At 49.4% G+C, this 11020-nt stretch overlaps 1 protein-coding gene across 2 annotated transcripts; it reads left to right on the top strand.

Moving 5' to 3' along the window:
- Positions 1–86: 86 nt before the first annotated feature.
- On the top strand, positions 87–4437 carry LOC308424742 (UPF0500 protein C1orf216 homolog). 2 transcript variants are annotated; one of them, XR_013975138.1, is made up of 3 exons: positions 87–217; positions 1555–2304; positions 3673–4437. XR_013975138.1 is itself a non-coding variant. In XM_080921899.1 (2 exons), the coding sequence occupies exon 2, from the start codon at positions 1560–1562 to the stop codon at positions 2250–2252; it is 693 nt and encodes a 230-aa protein (XP_080778025.1). In that variant the 5' UTR covers positions 87–217; positions 1555–1559; the 3' UTR covers positions 2253–4437. The 2 variants fall into 2 exon arrangements, 1 of the variants encoding a protein (XP_080778025.1); XM_080921899.1 differs by having other exon boundaries at positions 1555–4437.
- Positions 4438–11020: the final 6583 nt, after the last annotated feature.

Here is an 11020-nt window from a genome sequence, read left to right on the forward strand (position 1 = left end):
CGCGGAGAACGGAACCGGCCCACGTGGGTCAGGCCGCTCCGCCCAGCCGCGCAGACGCTGCTGGACTCCGCAGTCCGGGCTGGGGCTGGGGGCGCCGTGCGGGGATCAGGCAGCCGCTCCACCACGCGTGCACGCGCAGGTCTGTGACCCGCCACTCTGCAACGAGCAGGCCCCGAGGAATCGTAGCGAGCCCCGCAGGAGCGGGCGCCTCTAGGCCGTGAGTCCGGGCCCTGATGGAGGGCTTGGGGCCCAGCCGCCGGAGAGCGGGTTGGGGAGCTGCTCCTGCAGAGAATAGGGTCACAGTGCTCTGTCCCCTGCGAGCTGCCAATCCCCATGCTACAGCTGTCCCCTTCCCGCGACACCGTGGATTAGCTTGGGGGAAATCCTCATCTTGGGATGTCTGGACTCATTTCACTGACTTTTTGAGCTTGGATCCTTAGCCCCACTCCCACCCCACCCCAACTCTCTTTGTGAGCCTGGCCAGATTTAAGGAAAAAATTTAAAATAGAGTATGTAAATGTGTCGGGGTACGGGGACTGTCTTCAGGCCTTTTTTCACAAGCCAGACGGGTGAAACCTCTGTCCCAACCTCAGTCTCTGTTCATGACTTCTGCCCGTTGCTGGGTGTGGGGAGGGTCCTTGGCACCTATACGGGAACCTTCCTAGTGGCTGCTTATTAACTTGTATTGTGTATGACTTCACTCATGAGGCCTCGGTTCTTCCAGTCATAGAAATGTGGTCGATAGGACCCTCTTGTCAGTTCGTATTTAAAATCGATTATTAGGGAAGAAAGAGAGGGAGGGATCAGGGTGGAGCAAACTGGGCGCGGTGGACATGTACCAGGAGCACTGGTGGGCAAGGGACAGGCTTGCAAGAGAGGCTTGTCACTGTTGGTTCAGGAGACTGGGGTTCCTTAGTGTGGAGGAGGAGCAAGAGACCCGCTCTGGTATGCTGAGACATCTCTCCAGCCCCGAAATTTATATTTCAATTGGAGGAGGGTCAGTGGAAAAGTTGTGGCAATCCCCTGGGTCTGAATGATCAGAGCCAAAGGAGAGTTTGTCAAAGGTGGACAGCAAAGTGGGGAAAGGGAGAGTCAGTCATCAGGGTGCTCCTAGGCATCTGTCTAGATAGACTTCACACACACACACACACACACACACACACACGCACGCACGCACGCACGCACGCACGCACGCACGCACGCACTCACGCACTCGGCAGAGCTGTCCTCAGATGGCAGAGCGGAAGGAGAGCTGTTTGGATGTGTAGACTCTGAAGAACTGGTGGTAGATCATAGGGTTTCGCAGGGGTTGAATCTGGGCTGGACACAGGTCTGAGCGTTACCTACACGTGATGGTTCTTGAAGCTGTAACAGAAATGAAGTGACCTGGGGAGACGTTTGTAGAATGAAGAGATGGTCAGCCTTAAAGGGAAAATCCTGAGGGAGACAGACCAAGTAATCGGAGAGAAGGGAGGGAAGCCATGCCGAGGTTACTGGGCTCGAGGTTGCCGTTCCCTCCTCTCCTGCCGTGACTCCTTCTGCTTCTCTTCACAGTCCAGATGTTTGCCGCCATCCAGCCAGGACTAGCAGAGGGGGCCCAGTACCTGGGGAGCCTACCTCCTGGAGTATGTCAACCAGACCTCCAACCAGACAATAATTCCAACTTTGTAGAGAGTGCTAAGGATGCCAATAAGAACTGGCATGGTGCGCCAGGCAAAGTGGATGCCATTCTGCTAAGAGGCTCCTCTGAGTCGCCCTCTGATAACCAGGTCTTCCAAGCCACTGGGCTCCCAGAGGCCGGAGTCCGCAGTCCCCCGGAGGGGGCAGAGATTCCTGGTGCTGAGCCAGAGAAGTTGAGCGCTACCAGCAGTGTCTGCTCTCCTCTGGAGGACATTGGCTATGCCAGTAGTTCCTTGAGCATTGACAGCTTTCGAAGCAGTCCAGAACCTGTCTGTGGCACCCCTCGAGGTCCGAGCCCTCTGGATCCCCTTCTGCCCTCCGTGGCCCAGGCTGTGCAGCAGCTGCAGGCTCAGGAGCGCTACAAAGAACAGGAGAAGGAGAAACACCACGTGCATTTGGTGATGTACCGTCGCCTGGCACTGCTCCAGTGGATCCGGGCTCTGCAGCACCAGTTGGTTGACCAGCAGGCCCGGCTGCAGGAGAGCTTTGACACCATCCTAGACAACCGGAAGGAACTTATCCGCTGTCTGCAACACAGAGAAGCACCTTGCAGGCACCAGGACCAGGGCTAAGGGTGTGTGCACGAGGGTTTATATTTGCAGGCGTATGTGTGGTCACGCACAAGTAAGTATGTGAGTATCCGTTCGTTGGTGTGCGCACAAGTAAGCATAAGTGAATATGTATGTGCTAACATGTAAGCAGGTATGCATGTGTGAATGAACTTGTATAATATGTTGCATGTGTGTATATGTATGCATGTGTGGCAAGGTATACAGGAATGTGTGTATATATATATTTTTTTCCCCCAGAATGTAGAGGCAAAAGATATATATGCATGTATATCAGTTTAAATGTACAGGCTTGCGTTAGGTGTGAGTGAGCCTCTGTATGTTGAGACTTTCATGTTCCAGTGCTGGCATAAGAAGCATGTGCTCCGGAACATGTGGATTTGCAGACTTAAGAGCAGGTGTGTGTAACTATATGTTCAGTTGCACGTGCAGGGCACCCACTCATCCGTGTTCCCAAAGTCTACCCCAGCCTTATCCTCTACTGAGTCGCACAGCTTCCTGGAGAAAGAAGCCTGTCTGAGGGCTGTGGCTGCTCTGTGTTCTCCTGGAGTTTCCCAGGCTCTTTCCTATCCCTTCCCCCAGACCTTGCTCTAAGGCTACTGTCCCTAATATTGGCTCTTTTCGTAAGATTGTTTTTCTTTTAACTTGGGGTGGTTGCTCTTTGTTTTGCTTATGACAGTACAGGGGGATTGAGCCCGGAGCCCTGTGCATGCTGGGCAAATGTCTTACCACTGAGCTTCACACTCAGCCCCGGTTCACAGATTTATTGGCTGCCCTGGCCTTCCTGTGCACACTTACGGCATTTGGTCAGGACAGTTTGTGGAGAGTTGCTATCGAGGGAGGGCACTGGCATAGTGGTGGAGACGGTGGCAGGGGTGGGAGTGGAGATAAAGAAAGACTTAAGAAACTGTCCTCTTAGCAGGGCAATGGTGGCACACGCCTTTAATCCCAACACTCGGGGCAGAGGCAGCTGGATCTCTGTGTTCCAGAACAGCCTGGTCTACAGAATGAGTTCAAGGATAGCCAGGACTACACAGAGAAACCCAAACAAAACAAAAACAAAATAGAAAGGAAAGAAGGAAGAAACAGCCCCAGAAACAACTCACAGACTGTATGAAGTCCAAGAAATAAAGAAAACAAAATAAAACAAAACAAAAAAATCTTTATACAACAAGAAAACTTTGACTATTTCCATGTTACATTTTGTTTTACATGTACTTTATGCTCATTGTAACTATTAAGTTTTCAATGCATACTATCAAACCTTTAAAAATATCAAGTACTGACTAAAAAATATATTCATACAGTTTTATGTAAAAATTATTTTAAAATCTGAAAAAAGTACTGATAAAAATGTATTGTATAATTTTATGCAAAAAAATGCTTAAAATCTGTACATTTATCTTTGTTTTGTAAAATAAAGTTGTTAAAAAAAAAAAAGAAGAAGAAGGAAGAAACAAACAAACGGAGTGGAAGGAGACTCTGCAAGAACTCTGTGAAGAACAGGAGAAATCCAGAACACCCATCCTGCTCCACTGTGCAGAGAGGCTGAAAGCCATATTGATTTAACTCTGTTGAACAGGACTGTGTGTCTAAGTATTTGGCTCACAGACCGGATACGCCAAGGCTGCAGGGAGTTGGGAGACCTCCCTTCTCTTCACCTCTCCCTCGCCCTGCCTACCTCGCTTTAGCAGCAGGGAATGTCCAATTGGTTTGGTTCTTTTTTTCTGAAATCAGACTGTCCAGAGGAGCCAGAGCTCAGCTTTCCAAGCAGTTGGAGAACAGGGTCAGTCCAGCCTCCTGAAGCTCTTCGGATACACTGCCCCTTGGAACAGGGATCGGCGAACCCTATTGATGCCGTGGACATGAATGTGTACTGGGTGGGTCAGTAGTTAAGATCGCAATGCTTTCTTTCCTTTTTTTTTTTTTTTTTTTGGTTCTGGGTGCCAAGGTAATGCAGGATCCCAGTGGGTGAAGTAATGACCCAAAGGAGTGGCAGCAGGTGACGGGAACAGCGTGGGTGCTGTGTCTGGCCCTCAGACTCCCCACCTGTAAAATGGGGACTCTTCTGCACCATCTCTGAACAGTTCATCCCTGATGGGTGGGTAGATGAAATGTGGGCCCTGGGGACTTTTATAGTGCTTGCATGTTGATTGTGAGCCTCTGGACCAATCCAGCATAAATAAACTAAGGCAGGAAATTAAATCATTTGAGAATATGTTTTTGTTCTATCTGTTGCCTGGTGGTCTCTTTCATACTGAGTTCCACTTTTAAGCTGGGGCCAAGTGCTGGAAGCCTGGGAGATACTGGGGGGGGGGGCAGAATTTGCCTAGCCATGCTAGCCATGTAAGGGTCTCCCAGGCTGACAGTGGAGATTTGGCCTCTGCTCTAATAGTACCACCGGGATTGTCCTTGTCCTAAGTCACACTTGTATTTGAACAAAATCTGAGGGCACATACCATACATCCCTGCTCTGAAGGGTGTCTTGACTGCAAAAGGCCAAGGGTCATACCGGGTATGGTGGCACAGGCCTTTAATCTCAACACTTGATAGGCAGAGGCAGGCGGATCTTTGAGTTTGAGGACAGCCAGGGCTACACGGAGAAACTCTGGGGGCTGGAAAAATGGCTGAGTTTAATACCATGGTTGCTCTTCCAGAGGACCCAGGTTCACTTCTCAGCATCCAGATGGCAGCTCACAACTGTCTGTAACACAATTTCCAGAAGACCCGACACCCTCACATAGACATATACCAAAGCAAAACACATTGCATGGGGCTGGGGGTGGCAGGGAGAGAAACCCTGTCTCAAAAACACAGGGTCTTTCTGTGGCTCTAACACAGATGTAGTTTTATTTTGTCTTATTGTAGTAGCCCAGATTGAACCCAGAACCCTGCATATTGAGACAACTACTCTGTCCGAAGAGCTGTGTCCCAGCCATAATATTTAATACCATGCCTGACTGAGAGATCAGCTGGTGGAAACTTAGATGATTGTCTTCTGTAGTTTATATGATTATTTCTTAATTATTCAAAAATTCAGGCACTAAACATGTAGCTGCAAAGTACTTGTTTAACATGCACACGGCTCCAGGTTCAGTTTCCAACACTGCAAAAAAAAAAAAAAAAAAATTAAATTCAGGCACGGGAGTAAAGATCTAGCACTTGGGGAGGTGAAGGCAGGAAGATCAGGAGTTCAAGGCCATCCTTGGCTACACAGCACCTTCAACTGCTGAACCATGTCATTAGCCCCATAGCTAACTTTTTTTCTTTTTTAATAGAAAAGCAATTGTTTTTTCATCAAGGAAGTTGGATCTAAACATTGGAACATCTTTTTCTTTTAAAAATGGTGGGAGGTCTATAAAAAAAGCAAAGTTATGCAATGTGCATCCCAGCATACCTTTAATTCCAGTACTGGAGAAACAGTCATGGGGACAAGTCCCAAGACAGCCAGGGCTTCACAAGTGAGACCCTTACCAGAAAAACATACACATAACCCCCCCCCCAACAAAAAAACTTATGGTTGGAGCATCTCCACTTGGGAGCTTCTAATCTCAGCTTGGGAGGTTGGGGCAGGAGGGTCAGAAGTTTAAGACCAGCCTGGAGTTGGAGGGATTTGGAGGCCAGGTTGGGCTGTAAGACACTCTTTCAAAATAAAACAAACGTAACTTTCCTTTCCATGAAGAGTCCTCTGGGGCTGTGAGATGCCTCAGTGAAGGTGGGAAGGAGCTCTTGGAGCCAAGCCTGACGACATGTTGGATCCCTAGGCCCTAAGAGTGGAGTGGTGAAACAAAAAAGGAAAAAAAAAAAAAAAAAAAAAACCTCCCACAATTTGGTTTCTGAGTTTCTGATCTCTACATGTGGCAACACTTGCCCACAACTCATGCACATAAATCAACAAACAATTGTAAAGACAATAAAAACTTGGAAAAGTTCTTTGAAGGCTGAGGGATACTTAGCAGGAGAGAGATGCTATTCTGGGTTTGAGCTCCAGTTCAGGATGGGGAGGGTATGAAGTAGGAAGAGCTAGGGAGATGTCTTAGTTAGGGTTTTGTTGCTGTGACCTCTCCAGGATCCCACTCTTGCCATGACCAAGGCAACTCTTATAAGTGCAAACATTTCATTGGGGCTGGCTTACAGTTTTAGAGGTTCAGTCCATTGCATTGAGTTCTACATCTTGATTTGGAGGAGCCAGTAGGAGACTCTCCTCCCATACTGGGTGGAGCCTGAGAATAGTATCAGACCTCAAAGCCCTACCTCCAAAGTGATACACTTTCTCTAACAAGGCCACACTCCCATAAGGTCATACTTCTGTGAGTCAAGCATACTCAAGCCTGCACTTTGAGCTAAGCAAAAAAAAAAAAAAAAAAAAAAAAAAAAAAAAAAAAAAAGTGAGGACCAGGCTGAGGAAGCAGTAAGGTACAGGACTTTACTAGTCATTTTGGGTCTAGGGATATGCCCAGATATTAGGGTGGAGGTAGTTTGAAAAGGAAACTGGCCAAAGCCACAACCACTAGAGCAGAATTAGGAGGCAGGATCCCAGTGGCTGAGCCAACCAAATCCAGGATTGTAGTTCCCCATCAGGTGAGAGGGTCTGAGACTACTTCTGGGTAGTAGCTGGGACTACTCCGTGCTTCATATTGAGCAGACCTGGGGTATAGACTTAATTTTCCCACCTGTGGCAGTTATAAAGACTGAGCAGATTGGTCTTAGGATATTCTGTAGGCATTAAGATTAAATCTCTACGCTGCATAGGACCTCTCCAGGATCCCACCCTTCCCCTACCCTTGCACAGCTCTGGCCAGCAAAGATAAAGGAGACATGTTTAGGAGTCTAATGTAGAGGCCACTCTGAGTCTGTGAAGAAGACATCAATACTCAGAACAAGTCTCCGCCTGAGATTTCTTTTCTTTCTTTTCTTTCTTTTTTTTAAAGATTTATTTATTCATTATAAGTACACTGTAGCTGTGTTCAGACATGCCAGAAGAGGGCATCTGATCCTATCACAGATGGCTGTGAGCCACCATGTGGTGGCTGGGATTTTAACTCAGGGCCTCTGGAAGAACAGTCAGTGCACTTAACCTCTGAGCCATCTCTCCAGCCCAGCATGAGATTTCTTAATCTGGAAGCATGTGTTAATTGTTGGGGTGGGGATTCTTTAGTCCCTGGGAATGGGAGGGACTAAGGAGAGGCAAAGAGTCATTGCCACCTTCTTCCCCTCCTGAAGAACGACATTCTATGTCCACAGCAAGGATATCCAGGTTTTGGATGCTACATAAGTGAAGAGTCTTGCTTAATGGGATGATATTGACCCCAACAGCAAGGTTACAGGCCCAGACCTGAAGCATCAAGGGACTGCCAAGGGGCAGGTAGCACTACCTATGGGGAGAGAGAGAGGGGAGGGTTCCATTCATTCAAACCTTTCTCACTGGGATCTCGGTCGGTCGTAGGGTTTCTACCACTGTGGTAAAACACCACGACTAAAAGCTTATCAGGAAGGAAAGGGTTTCTTTGGTGTTCATGTATGATCACAATACATCATCCAGGGACTCAAGCAAGGCAGGCACCTGGAGGCAGGAATTGATGTAGAGGCCATGGAGGGATGCTGCTTGCTGACTTGTTCCCTATGGCTTCCTTAACCTGCTTTCTTATACCCTGTAGGGCCAAAAATGGGCACGGCCACTCCCGCATAAATCTTTAATCAAAACAGCATTCCCCACAGACTGTTCTACAAAACCAATCTTGTAGAGGCTTATTCCTTCCCAGATATCACTAGGTTCGAGTAACCTGACAAAAGAAAAACAAAACAAAAAAAACCAACTAACCAAGTCAGGGCCACAACTGAGCCAGCCCCTACAAAATGGTCAGAAGGGATGTGGTTAAAAATTGGGGAGGGGTGTGGGTTGGAGAGATGGTTCAGAGGTTAAGAGCACTGACTGCTCTTCCAGAGGTCCTGAGTTCACTTTCCAGCATCCACATGGTGGCTCATAACAGTCTGTAATGAGATCTGGTGTTGTCTTCTTCTGGCTGGCAGGCAGAACGCTGTATACATAAGTCTAAAAAAACAAACAAACAAAACTAGGGTACAAGAAATGATCTGGGAACTAAGGAAGAACAGTTGGGAGGGTCAGAAGGCTTCAAAGTGTGTTAAGTGGCCTCCACAGCCTAGGGCCTGAAACCTTTAGAACACAGTGCAGTGGCTATCACTAAGGAGAGCGACTATCCCCTAATGGTAGTCTACTAGACCTCAGTGTTAGCACCTCATAAGGTGATAGGAAGAGGGAGGAGCAGTGCCTGTTCCTCCTCCTCCTCTTCCTCCTCCTTCTCCCCTTCCTCCTCTTCCTCCTCCTCCTCCTCCTCCTCCTCCTCTAGGAGTTGCCTAGGAAGCAGTGGAAGAGCAGGCAATGGAGACCAATGATTCCCCATGCACGGTGGACTGGTGTGTCTTGAAACTACTAGTGTCTCAACAGTGCTGTTCTTACAGGGTCATGCAAGAGTTGGATTCGTAAACTATGTGTGGAGGGAGGCTAATGGAAACAGCTCCGAAACTCTGACAATGAGAGGGTGAAGGTCATCAGAGGCAGGGCTTATAGCTGAGCAGTTGTGCTGTGTATTAAAGAGCATTGCTAGGAAGGCAGAAATGGCTTAGCGGGTAAGAACACTTGTTGCTCTTGCAGAGGATCAGGGTTCAGTTCCCAGCACTCTCTTAGCAGCTCACAACTTTCTGTAATCACAGTTGAGGGGGTGCAACACCCTCTTCTGGCCTCCACAAGTACTGGTACATATAAGCAGGCAAGACACGCATACAGATAAAACAATATTAATTTGGGTGGTGGGAGTGTTAGCATTTTGTCTAGGCTCTGCCCCACGGTTACCTGGCAATAGCCAGGTAGGTGTTCCTGACTCTCTATAAAAAGGGCTGCTTGGCCCCTCCACTCGCCTTCTTGCTCTCCCTCTGTCCTCTTGTCCCTTTCCCCCTCTCTACCCTCTCAATTCCCCTACCCATGCCCTAAACAAACCCTATTCTATACTATACCATCTTGTGGCTGGTCCCTCAGTGGGAAGGGATGCCTCAGCATGGGCCCATGAAGGCACCTCCTTCCCCCACACCTGCCTGTACCTCCACCAAACAAATTTCTTCTCTCTCTGTATTTTTCTAAAACAAGGAGCATTGTTGGACTGGGGCTGTCACACAGTTGATTGGTAGAGTCCTTGACATGCACGGAGCCCAGGTTTGGTCCTGAATACCTTTTAAAAGCAGGTGGGGGTGTGTGGGGGGGATGCCTGCAATCCTACTCAGGAGATAAACGCAGGACGATTAGAAAGTCCAAGGTTATCCTCATTTAAGTAGCAAGTTCCAGGCTGGCCTAGGACGAACGAGATCTCGTCCTTAAAACAAAGCCTACTTTGCTGCAGGCTCTCAGTACCAGCCCAGTGAGTCTAATGGATGCTTCTGGTCAGAAAGGGCAGCGAAAGACACTGGTGATGCTTGGGATCTGAGCCAGACCTCATCTGCGTGGCGGTGTGCGTCTCCATGCGCACAGGCTGGCTGATAAGCACCCACGTCTGCGTATGAAGACACCCGCACCATGGCTCACTCGGGATACAGACCTTCCTGCACGACCCACCAGCCCCTCAGGAATAAGGCTGCAATTTGCTCCAGGCCTGAAGGATTCTCCAGCTAGATTTTGACCTATCCCAGAACTTCCCAGATCCTCCCACCTCCCCAGTCCTGCTCCTCCCCATCAAACCCTTAGCCTTAGATGGAGTTCATGTCCTAATCTCTGTGTTGCATCACCCATAAATGTGAGGGAAGATTCCTTGTGTTGAGCAAGTGGCAGGCGAATGGGACCAGAGTGGCGCTGGAGTGTTTATTGTTCTGAGGTCTGGGAAGGGGGCTGAATCGCCGGGGACCTGTCCAGTCATGAAGGGCCAGGGCTTGGGCATGGTGGGGGTACGTTCAGCTGACGTTTGGGGGTCCCTTGGCGGTGAGCAGACAAAGGGGTGGCCTCCCAGAGCGGGCGGCCCTAGCACAAAGCCAGGGGTGGTGGCGCCGGCCGCCCCACACGTCGGGCTGCACCGGGCTCCTGATCATCACGGTCCCGAGAGCCTTTGCCCGCGCCTAATCCCAACAAGCATGAAAACGGCTCGGCTTGGCCGCCAGCAGGCCCTTTGTCTCGGCCCCTCGCGGGACAGCTGCAGCCAGAGCCCCCTCCCCTTTTTGTGCCTGGTTCCCGCCGCCCCCGTCACCCTCCTCACCTCAGCTGTCCCCTGGCTCTCGCCTCCAGCGCCTGGGCGCACAAAGCAGGGCGACACCCTTGCTCTGGGGGAGGGAAGAATTAACCCCAGGGTTTGCCGGAAGGTGGAGCGTGAGAGAGGGCTGCGGGGTGCATCCTTCGCTGCTGTGAAGGGATGCGTGGGACAAAAGCCCCAAAGCAGAAACACAGGTGGGACTGAATTCGTGGGTGCGAGTTAACCGAGTTAACCGGACTAGTGAGAACCTACTATTTTTGTTAAACAGCTAGGGCTAGGAACTCCCTCTAGACCTAGTGTCCCCTTAGGCTGTCCCCAGAACTCTTAACCATTCGAGGAGGAGCTATCTCCTCATCTTTGTGACCTTTGTACTCACCTATCCTCAGGACCCCCAAAACTCTGCCTCCCTCAGATTCTCTACTTGAGTATCAGTCTGCGCTCTGGGCTCTTCACCCAGCTGACCCCAGTACTTCTTGTTTTTGGAGGCACAAATGAAGCTCATTCTTTCTTCCTTGTACAGCC

Source organism: Micromys minutus, assembly GCF_963924665.1.
Source record: "Micromys minutus genome assembly, chromosome: 9".
NCBI classification, from domain to species: domain Eukaryota; kingdom Metazoa; phylum Chordata; class Mammalia; order Rodentia; family Muridae; genus Micromys; species Micromys minutus.

What these genes read in the sequence shown, in the direction of transcription:
- LOC308424742 (XM_080921899.1), top strand. Translation starts at nt 1,560, where the DNA reads ATGTTTGCCGCCATCCAGCCAGGACTAGCAGAGGGGGCCCAGTACCTG.